The sequence below is a fragment of the Lissotriton vulgaris genome, chromosome 7 (genome assembly GCF_964263255.1).
Source record: "Lissotriton vulgaris chromosome 7, aLisVul1.2, whole genome shotgun sequence".
Lineage (NCBI taxonomy): Eukaryota > Metazoa > Chordata > Amphibia > Caudata > Salamandridae > Lissotriton > Lissotriton vulgaris.
The window spans coordinates 1510960200-1510979376 of NC_141695.1; the positions used below are offsets into that span (position 1 = coordinate 1510960200).

General features: G+C 46.4%; 1 protein-coding gene across 4 annotated transcripts in view; it reads right to left on the bottom strand.

The window, feature by feature from the left end:
- ATXN2L (ataxin 2 like) overlaps positions 1-19177 on the bottom strand; it is an 842401-nt gene that overhangs the window by 609893 nt on the left and 213331 nt on the right. For 3 of the 4 annotated variants that reach the window (XM_086932367.1, XM_086932366.1, XM_086932369.1), the window contains exon 10: positions 9415-9513. The exons of the other annotated variant lie outside the window; for it this stretch is intronic. In XM_086932367.1, the coding sequence (XP_086788493.1) occupies positions 9415-9513 (99 nt within the window). The remainder of the gene's footprint in view (positions 1-9414; positions 9514-19177) is intronic. 4 annotated transcript variants of the gene reach the window in all.

Below are 19177 nucleotides of genomic sequence, written 5' to 3' on the forward strand. Positions count from 1 at the left end.
TCTTGGAACACAACCTCTTCAGGGGTGGGCTTCGAAGGCGCAGACAACGTTTTGGAATGGTCGGTGCCTTTGAGGTGTTCCAGATGCTTGGCTCGAGCCGTTGGCGGCAGACCGAATTTAATCGGAGGGTGGCCGACCTTTTTTGAGCTTGCCGTAGCAGTCGATCCGAGCTGCTTCGGCGACTCAGTAGCACGTTTGCTTGATTGCGTCGACTCGAGCTCCCGGTGCGTTGCATGCACGGCCTTGTGCGTTGATGCCACCTGCTGTTTCGGGTCGACTTTGGATTTCGACTCGTGGTTTGCTTAGTAGGGGTTTGAGCGCTGAAATCTTCGGCTCTACAGCCTTCTTGGTCTGTAGGCCTTTGGTCTTGTCGCCATGTTTGTGCGTCGATGTCGACTGCGTCGAAGTGACGTGCTTGACGGTAGAGCTCTGCTTTGACGCTCCAGTCTTCGAGGCGACTGCCCCTTTCGACGTCGAAGGGTCGTTGATAGTCTTTGACTTGACTGGCGTCGACGTCGATCCGACGACCACTTTAAGTAGTTTCGGTTTCGATTTAGGCTCTGTAGGTTTCGATTTCGAAGAATCGACCGATGGCTCCTTCGTAGTATTCTTAGCCTGGCTTGGACGCGGGGTTATAGAATGTAAAGGAAGATCTTGGCTAAGGCCTTTCGGCGATGCCTCGACCTGAGCCATAGGGAGCGTATTGTCTGTAGCAGGCCCCACTACTGCGGTTGGGCCTGGCTCATCACTGGAGTCGTCATCGACGGCTCAGATGGCCCCTTCGTCGTCCCCTACCTCGACGACGTCTTCTTCGTGGACGTATTCATCATCTTGCTCGTCCACCTCGAAGTTGGAGTCATGCTCAGACGCTGGTTCTGAATGCTCGTCAGGATCTTCTTCTTCTTCGGCGCTTTTCTTTGTCACCGGCCTCGAAGATGTTGACCGGCTCGGCGCCGACTTTTGCGCTGACTGTCTTGCTTCGCGTCGAACTCGAAGCGTCTCCTTGGAGCGGAACTTTGAGCAGGCCATACAGCTGGCCTCGTCGTGCTCGGGGGATAAACATTTATTGCACACTGGGTGCACATCAATGTGGGGGTATTTCGAATTGCAGACGGGGCATCGTTTGAACGGGCTCCGATCCATCGTCGTCGTAGTTTGGGCCTTTGGTGTCGAAAGCGAAAACCCGCTTCCGACGTCCGGTTTGAAGAACTGGAGAAGAAACAGGCACCGAACGAGACAATACCGACGCTTCGAAGGCCTTTTGGCCTTAGTAAAGAGTTAATACAAAGTTTCCAAACTGGAGTTGAGAAAGTACATCCAAACCCAATGGCGGAAAAAAACAATCTGAGGATGGAGAGGATGCCCATGCGCACTGTAGTCCAGGGGAGGAGCCACCTATCTCGTGATACTTCGAAGACTCTTCCAGGACAACAATGTGCAATCATCCGGACCCAACACTAGGCGGCGATCTATGGACAGATATGAATTCAGCAGCCCACATGCCTCGAACGATGAATTGAAGAGTTTGAGCAGAGTTCAAAGGAGACTCCCAAGCACAACGTGCGGTAGAAAATCTGAGGGGCAGAATGTTCTCTCAGGAGGGTTCTAGAGGGTGAGGGGCTCCGATTGGTTCAGAGAAAAGTTTGGTCCTTTTTACATAACGAATGTAATGGGTTGCAAAAGGAAAATGGGCCTAGGCCTTTTTTCAGTTTGCTTTACTACTAAGCATAGCTTTGTTATATACCGGAGACTCCAGTCTCGACGACGGGGAATGATTCAGGCATGTGAATCTATGAAAGCTCCAATACTGGAGTAACTCACTTTCCTTCCATAGGTTAACATTGACTGGTTTTCACTTGAAATTTCTTTTGAATGTGGAGTTTAGAAACTTTAAAATATTCATCTAAAATCAGCCGAATAATATATTCCGAATTACTCACCTGTGATCAGGAGAGAAGCCAGTACTGTACCTTTTAGCCCAGTACTGAACCGCAAAAGTAATCCTAACTGTACTTACCAGTTACCTGCATTTTCTTCCATAGGAAACCATTGACTGTTTTTCTGTGAAATTTCTTCCAAGTGTTGATTTTTGCAAACTAGAAATAGTCTTTAAAAATCATACCAGCTAACAAACCGTAATTACTTACCTGTCTTAGGGAGAGGTCCCATTGCTGAACCTTGGAGTCCAGTACTGAATTACAAAAGTAACGAGAACCTACTTTAACTGTGACTTGAATTTCCTTCCATAGGATAACATTGCTTGGTTTTTACTGAAAAGTTTCTAAGTGTCAACTTTGAAAATACATTTATATTCTTTAAATATCACAACTGTAACCAAAACGCTTTTACTGAACGGTTTACAGCTTAGGTCCAGGGACTGAATCCAGGATCCAGTGCTGTGGTTAGAAAAGTAATCCTTAAAGTAATCAACTGCATTTCTGTTGAAAAACCCATTGAGCTGCTCAATGTTAAATTGTGTTTAGAATTGTGCTGCCTACTGCAACCACTGTAGCTATTGTACTTACAAAGTCTATTGACTTTTTGCAAAGTAATTACCTTAAGTCACTTATATTGAGAAACGTATATTTTGAAACCTGTTGGTTCTAAAAATAAAACTATATATTTTGATATAAAAACAATTGGCCTAGAGTTCAGTCCTTGAGTGTGTGAAACCTTCTGCTGACTCAGTGGGTACAACAAATGCTTTACACTGTCCTCTGATACTGCCTTACTGCTCGACCAAGCTACCACTTTAGAGAGTAAGGTTATATCTAACTTTAACCTAAGTCATACCTCTGGAGACTGGGGACTCTATACACACTGTACCTTACTTTGGTCCAGCATATATAGAGCCACTTTCTTACATCGTTCCCTTGGTTTGTGTCTTTACAGATCGGGTTGATCAGTTTTCTCAGCATATTACAAAGGCTACAAGTAAGAACATGTTCAGAGTATAGTGTGGGATAGTGATGTGAAACAACCTGCCCAAGATCATATGAAAGGTTTGTGTTGAGCCAAGAATCTAAATAGGGTCTTGGAGGTCATTTAATAAGCACAATCATTCTCAACAGCACTGGACTTTATTGCTAGACTTTCCCCGAGTTAGTGACTGTTCCACAGTAGTCTTTTTCTTTGCACGCTTCCAAAGTTAACCTCTCTGGATTTGACAAGTTCCAGAAATAAATATTTCTCAAAGATACTGGCACAGGCTTTATCCTTGCATCCCCCATCTCTTTGCAGAGGGTTAACCGGTGCTTGAGTGGCTCACAAAGTCTTTTGACACAGCCCTGCCCAGGAACAGCTTTTGTGAGAGTATGGCATTTTTATGGCTGATATTAGAATGTTTTGGTGTCATTGGTAAATTTATATTTTGCCATGCTGTCCTAAGCATCACGTAAACATCACCTCAGTCTGCCATCGGAATCTGGCATTTGTTGATTCTCCCCTAGTGTCCATCAGCTGATTGTGTTCTAATCAAATTACTGTTTTCCAATGTCCATTCCCCTGTTATTTATGTCCCGCTCCCCGGTAACTAAAAATACTTTACAACAAATGACCATGAGAACAGGCAGGAAGAAGTTGCCAGCAGTGCACGTAGAAAAAAACTACAAGACATTTTTTATGTTAAAATCTTATTTTAATGAGGTTTTTCAGTTGTATATAATGTCGTCTTGATTTGTATAAAGGTAACAAACATGCTTAACACTTTTTATTATAACTTTTCAACATGATGCACAGCAGCCACAATGCTCCACAACATAGCCAAAAGTTCTGGCGAAACACATCAGACTCCAAAGGCGAGACCTATTGGCTATGCCAATGCCGGTTTCTTGTTTTGGTCGCTGTTGACCACCATTTGGTGCCAGGTACGTCCCCAGTGTAAATTCAGACGGTATCCTAGAGGTCGAGGTGCGTGGTAGCCATCTACACATTTTTATTCTCAAGTTTTTATTCTTGGGTGTAATCCTTGAGATAGTAATATAATAACTGATTAACTTATTTGCTTCCCACCTGTTTTTTCCCTTCTAGTGGAGGCTGGGTGAGTCGCACGTTAATCCAGAAAATTCTTCAAACTGCAAAACTAGTCTTACTGGTAAGTAACAATTTTGTTTTGCAGCGTGAATCCTTTTCTGGATTCACATGCCCGTGCTTGGGAGGCTGTGGTGAAAGGAAGGCCTTGCAAACAGGGTTGAAGCACCTTTTGCCCAATTTGAGCTTCCTTATTCATTTGTATATCCACACAATAATGTTTGGTGAAGGTATGTAGTGACACCCATGTTGCTGCTACACAAATGGAGTCAATGGGTAAATTGGCCAAAAAGGCTAGCGTTGCTCCTTTCTTTCTAGTGGAGTAAGCTGGGGTGGTTTAATTCTTTTTGCTCCTTCCAAAAATCTTTTAATTACTCGTCTTGTAAAGAAACCTTTACATGTGTTTCCCCTTGTGTAAGCTAGTATGGCAGCAAGGTGCACCTTTATGCTTGAGTAGTTGATGTTAATGTCCAAGAGGTAAGTCATTTAAGTAATCACTTTTTCTTGCGTGTTGATTGAATTTTGTTTTTTGTTAACGGCGCACCATGTGGTATATTGCTTCCATTTTGCTGTATAGCATTTTCTTGTTGACTGTTTTCTTGCCTCCTTTAGAATTTCCATGGTTCATGGAGGCAGATTGAGGTGTCCAAATTCTATGTATTCAGGTGTCAAACCGCTAGGTGTAGTGTTGCCAACTCTGGGTGAAAGATTTGACCCTGGTGTATTGTTAGCAGGTCATTTTCTGCTCTGATCGTGACCATCTCCCCATTGGATTGTTGTAGGAGAGGTGAACACAGTGTTTGCCTTGGCCATAGTGGAGCAATGAGAATTTTATTTGTTTCTGGATCTTTTGCTCTTTTCAGCAGGGGTATCGGTGGAAAGACGCAAGCAAATTTCTGTGACCAGTTGAGTGAAAGTGCATTTCCATTTGCTAGGTGGTGTGGAAACAGAGTCAAAGGACTGGCATTTTTTGTTCAGCACTGTTGCAAACAGGTCTATTACTGGTGTTCCCCATATTTTTAACAGATACTGTACTGTTATTTTCTTCCAATTCCCATTCGTGGGAGCAGTTCTGTCGGCTCAGCTGGCCTGCTGTAATGTTTTGTACTCCTGGTAGATGTACAGTTTGTAAGCTGATTTTGTGAATTATTGCCCATTGCCAGATTTCCTGTGCAAGTTTGCTCAGGGGAAATGAGGTTTTCCTCCTTGCTTGTTCAGATAGACAATACAACGAAAGATTTTTAGTTTGGATCAGGATGGTTTTTCCATGAATGTTTTTCTGGAATGCTTTTAGTGTTAGAAATACTGTTTATTTCCAAAAAGTTAATGTGCTTTGTGGAATCGTGCTTATTCCATTGTCCATGTACTTTCAGCTGGTTAAAATGCCCTCCCCAACCGTTCAGGGATGCGTCCGTGGTGACTGTCACAGTTGGTTGGGTTCCTGAAAGGTCTCCCCTGTGCCATTTTGTTGGATCCCCACCATTGTATCTCCGCTTCCACCTTTTGTGTAACAACAACAAGATCCTCCTAAGTTACGGTGGCTTGAGACCAGCTGATGGTAAGTCATTATTGGAATGGTCACATGTGTAGTCTGGCACGAGGGATCAGTGGGATGCATGATGCCATCATGCCCATTAGGTTCATGACCCTCCTCACTTTCAGAGACTGCCCCCTCCGGTAAATTCTTGTTTCCTGATGGATCGCCTGTACCTTGCTTGTGTGGGGTTATGCCCGCTGTTTTGTAGTATTTAACTTTGCTCCCAGGGAGGTTTTTTCTCTTTCTGGTGTTGAAGATTTCTTGTGGTTTAAGGAGAAACCAAGTGTTTGTAGCGTTGGAATTGCTTTTGCAAGTGATTGTGACAGGTTTGTTTTGATTTTCCCCTTATGAGCCAGTCGTCTAGATGGGGGTAGACTTGGATTCCTTCTTTTCTCAGGTGTGTGGCCACTGCGGCCAGACACTTTGTGAACACATGCAGAGCTGATTTTTTTCCCCTAACGGTAGTACCTTGAATTGGTAGTGTGTTCAGTTGTGCAGGAATCTTAGGTATTTTCTGTGGTTTTTGTTCATTGGAATATCAAGGTAGGCGTCTTTGAAGTCTATTGTTGCCATGAAACCCCCTTTTTGAATCTGTGGGATTATTTCTTGGACCGTGCACATTTTGAAGCATTGTGTCAGTATGAACTTGTTTATGGACCTTAAGTCCATGATTGGTCTTCGAGTTAGATCTTGCTTGGTATTAGGCATAGTTCCCTGATCTCTTAGTTTAACAATTTTTGTTGTGGCTTCAATAATTTTCTTGTTTTTGGTGGGTTAGCAGGTGGTATGTGAGCGAGTTCCATGCCATACCCATATTTCATCAAATTTAATATCCAATTGTCTATTATTCTTTCCCATTCACTTTGAGAGAAGGATATTCCCCCACACCTCCCCAAGGTCTTTAGTGTGGGTCTTTGTTTGAGGGTAAGTCGGTTTGATCCAGTTACTCTTCCTCTAGAGGATTGGCCTCTTCCTCTTCAATTGCCTCTTTCTCAAAAGGGCTATTTAGGTCTAGCCAAGTGCAGCGCACATGCTTTATGGGAGGCTTCTTGTGAGCACTCTAAACTTCTCTGTGTGGGGAGCGGCAGAATAGAGGGTGTACCCACCCCAAGAAAGGGGACCCACTGGTCCTTGGCCTTTACCTACCTGTAACGACCCTAAAATTAGTTTTTAGGGGGCAACCTGAACCTTCCTTCCTCAGATCCAGAAACCACAAGAAAAGAGGATAATAAGACGGACGAAAAGTCATGCAGAGCTAACAAGAGTACCACGCCCACTGACTTGGCCCCAGCCCTACAGGCCTGTCTCCCCTCAAACCTGCTCCTGCAAAATCCTGGTGTGTCCTGCAGCCAGCAACCTCAAAAACCCCAGGGGACCTGCCTACCTTCACTTCAAAGACTGAAACTCCCGAGAACACCGGACTTGTTCAAACTGCAGCTTCTGGTGCCAGCCAGAAACCGTGAATCCAGCCCACTCAGCACCCGCCGAACCCAGCCAGAGCTCCGGTGGAAAAATACCACGAGGAGGTCCCCCTGGCGATCCAGACTTGAGATATGGCAACCCTTGACCTGCCTCAAGTCTCCAGACGACACCTGCAGCCTCAATCCAGAGGACCCCCCCCCCCCCCCCCTACCACAACCAGAGCGGGTAAGACAATCCGAAGTCCCAAGGCACCCCTGCACCAGACGCCCACAGCCTTGTGTGCCCAAACCAACGGTGCCTAGCCAACCCTCAACATCCCAAATTACCCCTCATAGTGGTGTCTCACCTGGAAGATCCTCGTCCCTGAGTCTGCAGTGTTTTTGTCCAGGAGGTTCTCCATTGGAAACATGGCACCCAACCTCAAAACAGCACCCTGCACCTGGCTGCCCTAGTGCCGCTGAGGGTGCACCTTTGGTGCTACTTTTGTCCCCAACTTGCCCTGGGCTAAACCCTAGGAGCTTTGCTCCCACAGACTTGTGGCCTGCTTGCCAGCAGCCACCTACCGGAGACCCCCTATGCACCATAGGATAACATTGGGCATTAACACTGCACCCGGCCGCCCTAAAACGACCAAGTGTGGAGTTTTGAAAACTAAAGATATTAGTACAAATCGTACAAATAACCAAAACATGTTTTCTCACCTGGTTGCAGGACATGTCCCAGTGCTGAATCTAAGCATCCAGCACAGAGTTAGAAAAAGTAACGTAAAAGTAACGTACCTGCAATTTATTGAAAAGGTGTATTCATTCCAAAGTACTGTATTTGCTAAGTGTTGCATACTACTGCTCCCCTGTAAATCAAACAAACAATTCCTATTGCATTTTCAAACTATTCTATACCCAGTAACTTATTACTGAAAAGTATTTATTGCTTACCTGTACCAGGCTTGCTTGGTTCTGAAAATAAACTGTATATTGGTTTATACAAAAACAATTGGCCTAGAGTTCAGTTTTTTAGTGTGTGAATTCATTTGCTGACTATGTCTGACTCCTCCCACACAGGATTGGCTTGTGTGTGTTTCACTAATGAAAGCACGCAAATGGCTAAAGGCGTGTGCACGTTGAAAACATCTTCACTGTGCCAACGTGGCACGAAGGTGGTAGTGGGACCGGAGCAGTTTGTTTCGGCTGAATATGTATTTGGGGTAAGGGGTTTTCAGAACTCACGATAGGTTGACCTTGCGGCACGTGTTCTTCTATGTCAGTCTGATTTCAAAATGGATACAGGTTCTTCCTGGTCATCTTCAGCCCCTTGCGGGTTGTAATATTCTTGCTCGGAACCTTCTACAAAGATACCCGGCGTGGATTCAATGCTTTGGCTCTGCATTTCACGACATAATACCTGACGAATGCAGCGCGTTTTCTTCGAATTGGAATATTTGGATGCGTCGCAACTCTGTGCATTGTGCTCCGGCGAGGAGCACCAGTTGCACACTTCGTGGAGTCAGTGCGCAAATACTTTGGCTGGCACAGAGGACATCATTTAAATGGAGTCTGTTCCATCTACTTCGAGGTGGACCGACGCAGTGAGGCCTGATGGCCTTCCATGAGTTTCTGATCGAAATAGAAGTTTTTTTGACCGATATGATAAGAGGCGAAGTGGGATACGCATACAAAAAACAATACAGTCAAGAGTAAAGTTGATTGGGCACCGAGGACAACCCAAAGAACAGTTTCGAACAGGCGCACAGCAATACACTTCCGAACAGTATGGCGGAAAAAAACAATCTAACAATGGAGTTGATGCCCATGCGCACTATCACCGAAAGGAGGAATCACCTACCTCGTGATTGGAAAAACCTCTTCAAAGAAAAAACTTGCAAACATCCGGACCCAACACTAGATCGCAGGAGTATGCAAAGCATTTGATCTACAGCTCACATGCCTCGAACATAAGAGTTCCAGGATCCCATCCATAGGCACATGCTCTTTCTTAAAGTTAAGACAAGAGGGAAAAAAACCAGTACTGGGGATTTTCATCTCTAATCGTCAGCCTTATGGGTACTCATTTACACCCAATGAGAAAAGCATCAAGCAATTTTATAGACACATGCTGTTTTAATATAAACAGTTGAACATATACCTGGAAGATAGTTTTAATAAAATAAGTCAAACTATAATCGAGTAAATATCACACGAGAAAAACACACTGGCGTCAATGAACCTATGAAACGTCTACCGTAATAGAAAAAGAGGTCTCATTTAACATTTTAACGGTCATCCAGACTCTAGCACCAGGAAGGAGTGGATATTTTTAAGCAATTCAGTCCTCTCAAGGAACTCTTCTTTCATTACTATCCTTCCTATTACATTTACATTTTGCACACTTAAAAAGCAGACTGTACACAAAATTTTAAACTCAGTGACCTGGGACAAGTGAAACTTCCACTGGGCGATTTGATGGAGAAGATACAGTCTTGGCACCACGTACAGGACGCTGAGCTTTCGGAGACATTCTAGAGGACCCTATCAAGAGCAGAAATGCAAATCAGAGCTGTAGAACTAACTGCCTTTCACATAGCATTCGCAGTTTAAAAACATGCCTAGCGTGCCACAATCAGAAAAGCAACACTTCTACAGTATCACATAGGCAAATCAGTTTTAGACTCATACATTACAATTAAAGGCTTCCAGTTTCCCCTTTTAACATATTTTTACAGATAAATACAGACAGAAAACAATGTTTCCCGCCTGTATTTATTTATTAAGGTGGACAAATACTGAAAATGGTGCTTCTAATGAGTGACTTTCCATGCTATTTTGAATTCCAAGACAACAGATTAGCAGATAGACAGCATGGAGAGTTAAAGCACAAGTTACTTACCTTTGGTAACGATATATCTGTAAGAAACAGTAGTTTGTATTAGATTCCTTACCTTAGAATATCCCAAGGCGTCAGACTGGTTCCGGAAACTTTTGCGTAGCAGTACCCTTGCGCGTCGGTAGGCGTCGTCTACGGCTCCGCGTCCGTCGTCGGCACCTGGATGACGTCGCCGGAGTACTTAGACGCCGCCCTCGCGCGCTGTCAGTTCTTATACACAGCTTTTCCACGCCAGAAACGCAGAGCCATGATAAAAAAATCAACACTGGTGCCATAAAACTAGGGCCCTTAAAGGGGATGACCTTAACCCTAAATATCGGTTCGCAGAACGGGGAGGATGGGTGGGGCGGTAAGGAATCTAACACTTAACTACTGTTTCTTACAGATATATATCGTTACCAAAGGTAAGTAACTTGTGCATCTGAAAGAAACAGGTTAGTATTAGATTCCTTACCTTAGAATAAATACCCCACCAATACTAACCCAGGTGGTGGGTCTGCAAACCAATAATCACACCAGAAAGACCTGGAGGACGGAACTGCCAAAGAAGCCATCCCTCCGGACTTGGCTGTCCAGGCAGTAGTGTCTTGTGAATGTGTGCAGCGAGGCCCACGTAGCTACCTGACAAATGTCCTGCAAAAGGACTCCCTGGGCCAGGCAGTAGTTGCCACCGTGGCCCGAGTGGAATGGGCCCTCAGCCCAACAGGAGACTCCTCCTTAGCCAAAGAGTAGCATGCCTTGATGCACAGCACGACCCACGAGAGATGGTCCGTTTGTGCACCGCCCGTCCCTTCTTAGCGCCCACGTAACTAACAAAGAGTTGGTCATCCACCCGGAACTGGCGTGTGCGATCCAGATAGTATGAGAGCGCACGTTTTGGGTCCAGACGGTGGAGCCGCTCTTCCTCTTTAGAGGGATGCAAAGGCAGAAAGAAGGTGGGCAAGGTGATGGACTGCCCAATGTGGAAGGCTGTGACTACCTTGGGCAGGAAAGAGGGTCTTGTCTGCAACACAACCTTGTCTGGATGGACAGAAAGGAAAGGAAAGGAAAGGAAAGGAGGCTTGGAGGAAAGAGCCTGGAGCTCACTCACTCTCCTGGCAGAAGTGATGGCAACCAGAAAAGCAGTTTTAAGCGTAAGAAGACTGAGAGGACAGTTATGAAGAGGCTCAAAAGGAGCGCACATCTGGTAAGTCACCACCAGGTTCAAGTCCCACTGGGGCATCACGAAAGGAACAGGGGAGAACATACAAGTGATGCCCTTCAAGAACCTATTTACAATCGGGGACTTGAACAAAAAAGGCTGATCAGGTAGCCCTAAGAAGGCGGAAAGGACAGAAAGGTAGCCTTTGATAGTGCCCAGAACAGAGCCCAACTGGGCAAGGGAAAGAAGGAAGAGGAGAACCTCAGAAAGAGGGGCAGAGTGGATCCACAGCCTTTGCTGTGCACCATGCCACAAATCTGTTCCACCTGCAGGCGTATACTGACTTTGTGGAGGGATGCCTGGCTGCCAGAATCACATTACAAACTTCAGGAGGCAAGTCAAATGGCCTCAACTATCGCCGCTTAATCTCCAAGCATGGAGGTGGAGAATGGACAGGTTCGGGTGGAGGACCGTCCCCTGCTGCTGCAACAGAAGGTCCTCCTGAAGAGGCAGACGAACCTGGGGACCGGCAGACATACTGAGTAGCTAGGGATATCAGTACCTTCGTGCCCAGTCCGGAGCCACAAGGATAACTTGGGCCCGGTCGCATCTGATCTTCAGCACTCTGGGCAGAAGTGGTATAGGCGGAAAGGTGTACAAAAGACCGCAGCTCCACTCGCGTCGAAAAGCGTCTCATAGTGAGTGCCGCCTTGGAAATTCCAACACGCAGAACTGATGACATTGCGCGTTCTCTTCTGTGGCGAATAGATCTAACCAAGGCTCTCCCCACTGCTGAAAGAGGCCTTGCGCCATGTCGGAGTTCAGACGCCATTCGTGATCCATCATGCCCCGACGGCAGAGTTCATCCACCCTGGCGTTCAGGGAACCTGCCAGGTGTTGAACCACCAGGGTCTCGCCCTGATGTTCCAGCCACTGCCAGAGGCGCAGAGCCTCCTGGCATAGGGTCCACGACACCACCCCGCCCTGTTTGTTAGGAGTAGCACTACACTCCTCCGGAAAGAGGGGAGAAATGCCTTCACTGCAAGCCAGATCGCCCGCAGCTCCAGAAGGTTGATGTGGAGTCAGAACTCCGCCGGACACCAGAGGCCTCTGATCTCCGCCTCTCCCATGTGGCCCCCCCAGCCCTGGAGGGGCGCGTCCGTCACAACTACGTGCTCCGGTTGGGGTAGGGAGAGGGATCTGCCGCTGACCCAATCGCGTCCGTGAGCCACCACTGCAACTGTCTTGCAGTGCCCTCCGAGATCAAGACATGGTCGGACAAGTTGCCCTGATGCTGGGCCCACTGAAACTTCAGGTCCCACTGCAGAGCCTGCATCCGCCACCTGGCGTGATGCACCAGAAGGATGCAGGAGGCCATCAGCCCCAGAAGCTGCAGCGTCAACCTGACCGAGACTCGGGATAACGGCTGAAAGCTCGGAATCAGAGCCTGAATATCCCGAACCCGCTGTTCGGGAGGATAAGCCCGAAACTGCACTGTCTAGAACCGCTCCGATGAAGAGGAGCTTTTGAGAGGGACACAAGTGTGACTTCGGCACATTGATGGAGAACCCCAGCAGGGGCAGGAGGTCTGCCGTAGTCTGGAGGTGGCCGACGACTGTCTGGGGCAAGCCCGCCTTTCGGTAACCGACATCATTCGGCAACAAACGACGCATGGTTTGAACCCGGGCATCCCTACCGGCACCGTCTGAGTCGATAGACTTCGAAAGATGATCGAAAAAGTTAGTCAAAAATTGACTATGGGTACTACTTTCTCCGGATCCGCGCTTGCTGGCGCGAATAAAAGAAGAACTGACGTCAGCGCGCGAGGGGGGCGTCTTAGTACTCCAGCGACGTCATCCCGGCGCCAACGACGCCGACGACAGACGCGGAGCCGCAGACGATGCCTACGGACGAGCAAGGGTACTGCTACGCAAAAGTTTCCGGATCCAGTCGGACGCCTGGGGATATTCTAAGGTAAGGAATCTAATACTAACCTTTTTCTTTCAGATAAACAGGTTAAGATATCTTTAAATATAGGCATATGTTAAAATATATTTGGAGTAAATCGCTAATATTTACCTGTGGTTGAAGTGTTTTGCTATATTTCATTGCTGAATTTGCTAAAACACGACAGGCAAGTAGGAGTGTATAATTATCAGTTAAATAAATGTACAATTTTTTACTCCACTTATTCGCAAACCACAAAATAAATATGGATAAATACAGACAGAAATGTTAAGCATTGGCATAGCCAATAGGTCTCGCCTTTGGGGCGTTATAAGTGCTTTGACAGAGCTATGGGATTTGTTAACGTTTTTAATTTGTGTTGTATAGTATTGTGAATGTTGTGCAGCATGTTTAAAAGTTATAAGTTATAATATAAACACGCACTGGCGTTGCCAATAGGTCTCGCAGTAGGAAAGTTGGAGCTATTGGTTTTGTAAATGACAAAGCCCTTTATGTTTTTAAAATGAAAACAAAAATAAAAGGCATTGTTATTTGCAATTGTAATAGCTCCAACTTTCCTACTGCGAGACCTATTGGCAACGCCAGTGCTTGTTTTATTTATGTGTTGGTTTTGAAAATAGCGAAATTAATAGCTTTGTCATTTACAATGCCAATAGTTTTAACTTTTGCAAACGTGACACCTATATCATTTGTAATGCAATATGCGTTGTATTTACATGACTTAGATGTATTAATATTACAAATAACAATGGGTTTTATTTTTTATAATACTTAATACTTAAATAAAATTTCTTGTAATTTATAATAGCAATAGCTTAAACTTTTGTAAATAACTTTTGGGAAGATTATGTTTAGTGTATTTTATTGTGATGAAAATCCAAGAACAGAAGTGAAATATTAACCTCTTTTTGTGACATTTGTAATAAAGTTTGAAACATTGAGAGAACATATTAGAACCAGTTGTTGAATGGTTGCACAGAGTGATGCTGTGGCCTTCAGTGGTGCTGAGTGATGCTGTGGCCTTCAGTGGTGCTGAGAGATGCTGTGGCCTTCAGTGGTGCTGAGTGATGCTGTGGCAATCAGTGGTGAGTGCTGAGGTGTTGAGTGGTGCTGTGGTGTTGAGTGGTGCTGTGGTGTTGAGTGGTGCTGTGGTGTTGAGTGGTGCTGTGGTGTTGAGTGGTGCTGTGGTGTTGAGTGGTGCTGTGGTGTTGAGTGGTGCTGTGGTGTTGAGTGGTGCTGTGGCGTTGAGGGGTGCTGTGGCGTTGAGGGGTGCTGTGGCGTTGAGGGGTGCTGTGGCGTTGAGGGGTGCTGTGGCGTTGAGGGGTGCTGTGGCGTTGAGGGGTGCTGTGGAATTCAGTGGTGCTGAGTGGTGCTGTGGTGTTGAGGGGTGCTGTGGTGTTGAGGGGTGCTGTAGTGTTGAGGGGTGCTGTGGTGTCGAGTGGTGCTGTCGCGTCGAGTGGTGCTGTCGCGTCGAGTGGTGCTGTTGCGTCGAGTGGTGCTGTGCCGTTGAGTGGTGCTGTGCCGTTGAGTGGTGCTGTGCCGTTGAGTGGTGCTGTGCCATTGAGTGGTGCTGTGCCATTGAGTGGTGCTGTGGCATTGAGTGGTGCTGTGGCATTGAGTGGTGCTGTGGCATTGAGTGGTGCTGTGGCATTGTGGGGTGCTGTGACATTTAGTGGCGCTGTGACATTCAGTGGCACTGAGTGGTGCTGTTGCGTTGAGTGGTGCTGTGGTGTTGAATGGTGCTGTGGTGTTGAGCGGTGCTGTTTTGTTGAGCGGTGCTGTTTTGTTGAGCGGTGCTGTTTTGTTGAGCGGTGCTGTTTTGTTGAGGGGTGCTGTGGTGTTGAGTGGTGCTGTGGTGTTGAGTGGTGCTGTGGTGTTGAGTGGTGCTGTGGTGTTGAGTGGTGCTGTGGTGTTGAGGGGTGCTGTGGTGTTGAGGGGTGCTGTGGTGTTGAGGGGTGCTGTGGTGCTGTTGTGTTGAGGGGTGCTGTGGTGCTGTTGTGTTGAGTGGTGCTGTGGTGTTGAGTGGTGCTGTGGTGTTGAGTGGTGCTGTGGTGTTGAGTGGTGCTGTGGTGTTAAGTGGTGCTGTGGTGTTGAGTGGTGCTGTGGTGTTGAGTGGTGCTGTGGTGTTGAGTGGCGCTGTGGTGTTGAGTGGCGCTGTGGTGTTGAGTGGTGCTGTTGTGTTGAGGGGTGCTGTGGTATTGAGTGGTGCTGTGGTGTGAGGAGAGGTAATACGGGGGCAAAATGGAAGGCTTTGGGAGTAAATGGAAAGGGAGAGTGGCGAGTAGAGGAGATGTTTCAATAAAAGACACATATCCTTGCAATACACTCGAAAACGTGTTAGTCAGAAAAAAGCAGCACCACTGCATGCCCTTGAAGAGTGTAGGTGATACTTGTTGCTAGATTTTCACATTTAGTTGGAGAAATCATAGGATCCTTGAGTCAATGTTGATAAGAAATGCATGCCATATTAATGTGTGTGCAATGTGCTCAACCACAAAGCCTCTCCGGTATCATAGCAATAATTGATTCCCCAATATGTGAAATGCCAAAGTAATAAATAATGTAATATCTGTGCAAAGAAATCACAAACTGTTCATTGTTTGAAGGGATTCACTCTTGCAGTGGTAATGATGGTGCATTGGAAATGCCGTTGCAGTTTCATGTTAAACTGGTATTTATGTCAAAGTAAAACAGCATAAAACAAGAACAGAGGTGAAATATTAACATCTTTTTGTGACATTTTTAAATAAAGCTGTGGCAGTAATTGCTTGTGCATATTACTAAAGCATTCGCCAGGCCCCTACAGTATGAGAGGAGAGATGGTGGATACATTTTGCTTCTGTTTAGCTCTTGGTTTTCTCGTTACTGGGTATTAGTGTGAAGTTTACGTGCTCAGATTATGCTGAAAAATGCTTGAACTGAATAACGCGGCGATTTAATTAACACTGAATCCCGGCGCGCACGAATCAACCAAACAGTGTGATCCTCTGCAAAACGCAGTAACTCTCTGTAGGCCCCCTTGTTTGCCAAAATATTGATTGCTTAGAAACGAGCTACCCATATTGCAGCTGTGAGACACACTGGACGCTTACGTTTTTTTAAGAGAAGTCCCAGTTTTAATGTAAACCACTTTTTAAAACAAACCGATATCAATTCAATATTTACCATGTAAAACCTTCTCTTTAAAAAATAAATGGATCTGTAACCTAACGTGAAAAGCAGCAGGTATCATCCGAGTGATGACATCCAAGGGGACAAAGAAGGGAAATCTGCAGGCGACGGGCCGGCCCCAATGTAAGAGAAGGAGGGGGAAGCCTGCTGCCGGCAGCTCCTTTGCCTGAAGGTGGGAAGTGCAGGGCTGGTCGAGGTCGCACAAGCATGGGAGGCCCCCGGGTGACCAGTGATGAAAGAGTCTGCCCGCGGGGCAGAGCAGGACTTCGGCAGCGGCCCAGCTGGGAGGAAGCTATGTGTTTTACACAACAGGTTGCAAGCAGGCTACATCTCAAATGGGGGCGGGAGAGCCTTGGGCGGGAATGCGAGTGAGGGGAGGCGGATTCGGAGGAAAGCCGGATGGGGGCGGGAGACTGGTGGGGGGGGGGGCCATTTAACTTTGAATTACTGTCCCAGTTGAGATAAGCCCCACTGCAGAGGATGTTTCCTGTAAGCCTTCCTCTCTTTTAGCGATGGACGTGATGGAAATAAGAAGATAATACCATGCTCTCAGGGCGGAACTGAAGTGCTGGCGGGCAGAAAGGACGGCCATGCGAGGTGGGAGGAGATTGAGGCGTCCGCAGCTCTAAATTAAATTAAATTTTAAAAAAGCCCAGGCTCGGCAGTGCAGCATGGCTGTGATTGCGTGGAGAGAGAGGGGAGGTGCTGGTGTGGGAGGGGGAGGCTGTGATTGCGTGGAGAGAGAGGGGAGGTGCTGGTGTGGGAGGGGGGAGGTGCTGGTGTGGGAGGGGGAGGCTGTGATTGCGTGGAAAGAGAGGGGAGGTGCTGGTGTGGGAGGGGGGAGTTGCTGGTGTGGGAGGAGTGCGCGTGCATGTACACGGGCACTGCATGAAAACCGCGGGGCTGAAAGCCCTTTGGTTTAAAGATGTTTTCGCCGACATGAATTCTCGCTACGCTCGATGCGCTTGCGCGCATCGATAGGTCGCGAGACCTAAAAACATTATATACAACTGAAGTATCGTAGGTTAGGCTTGCTCTATAAGCGTCGGTATTAATAATTAAGTGACTTGGTGAGTCCCAGAAGCCACCAGCTCAAATTAAGCACTGAAGGTTAAAAAACGCAAAAAGCATATTAAACGGCACGCACAATAACAGCATCGCAGTCTATAAATAAAAGCTATATCAGAAAGGTGTTTTACTTTTGCGCGTTATAATACGTTTTAATATATCCTAAAATGGTGCTTATAAAAAGGACTCCAAAACCTTGTTTGAACTGTAAGCGCTGGTGTTGACAATTAAATTCAGTTGGGAATACAGGAAAACACCGGCTCAAATTAGAACTACTTTTTTTTAAAAAAACAAGCATTGGTATAGCCAATAGGTCTCGCCTTTGAGACCTTATAAGTATTTAGTTATGCAGTACAATATCCTTGGTGCAACAACATCAACTGTTGCATGGTTTAACACTTATAAGGTCCCAAAGACGAGACCTATTGGCTATGCCAATGCTCGTTTTTAACCTGTAGAGATGTTCGGATTATGTTTACAAACAAGAGTTGCATTAGAAAAGTGACAATTGAATTAAGTTACTAACCACAACTTTCAGAGACACAGCTATCGTTGGAACTACAGGCTGAATGACACTGGTACTGGTACAGAGTTGTGAAGAGCCCACTGCAACCCAACTACACCTGTCTATAACTACACAACCGGGGCAAGTTAATGCAAATGCTACTTACCAGTATGCATCTGATCTTGGCATGTAGGGCTGCTGACATTCATATCTGTGCATAGATCACCGCCTAGTGTTGGGTCCGGATGATTGCACATTGTTGTCCTGGAAGAGTCTTCGAAGTATCACGAGATAGGTGGCTCCTCCCCTGGACTACAGTGCGCATGGGCATCGCCTCCATCCCCAGATTGTTTTTAGCCATTGGCAGAGATGGAGTGAAGTATGTGAGTGATGCCCATGCTAAGAGCATATAAATATATGTAAATTAATACTGCAGCTGCTACAGGCGCCGGGGAGGAAGGCGGGCGATATGAATGTCAGCAGCCCTACATGCCAAGAACAGATGCATACTGGTAAGTAGCATTTGCAGTTCGAGGCATGTGGGCTGCTGAATTCATATCTGTGCATAGAATACATAGCAGTCCCTCCATTAGCGGCGGCCGCCCGTGCCAGCTGCAGCAGTTTGAAAAAGTGTTTTGAGAACAGCCTGACCCACAGCTGCCTGCTGTTTAGAGTGCACGTCTACACAGTAATGTTTAGTGAAAGTATGTGTGGTAGACCATGTGGCTGCTCTACAAATATCTTCTAAGGGAATGTTACCTAGGAAAGCCATAGAGGCCCCCAACTTTCTGGTGGAGTGGGCTATTGGTGGAATTGTGAGAGTGCGTTTAGCTTTAGCGTAACAGATCTGAATGCATTTCACGATCCACCCAGCGATCCCAGCTTTGGAGATAGCGTTTCCCTTGTGGTGTGAGGCAAATGCAACAAAAAGTTGCTTGGTCTTACGAAAATCTTTTGTCCTGTCAATGTAGTACATCAAGGCTCTCTTAACATCAAGGGTGTGAAGCATCCGCTCCGCCAGTGACTCTGGGTTTTGAAAAAACTCTGGTAACTCAATTGTCTGGTTTAAGTGGAATTGAGATACAACCTTGGGTAAGAATTTAGGGTTAGTGCGGAGCACCACCCTGTTAGCGTGTACTTGGAAGAAAGGTTCTTGGATGGTAAGCGCCTGCAACTCGCTAACCCTCCGTAGCGATGTAATTGCTACTAAGAAAGCAACCTTCGAAGTCAGAAACTGAAGCTCACAAGAGTGCAGTGGCTCAAAGGGAGGACCCATCAGCCTTGTAAGAACCACATTGAGGTTCCATTCCGGAGCTGGTGGTGTCCGTGGTGGAATGACTCTTTTGAGTCCTTCCAGAAATGCCTTGATAGCAGAAACCTTGAAAAGTGATAGGTGTTGCCTATTCTGGAGGTATGCTGCCATCGCAGACAAGTGAATGCGGATGGAAGAGTACGC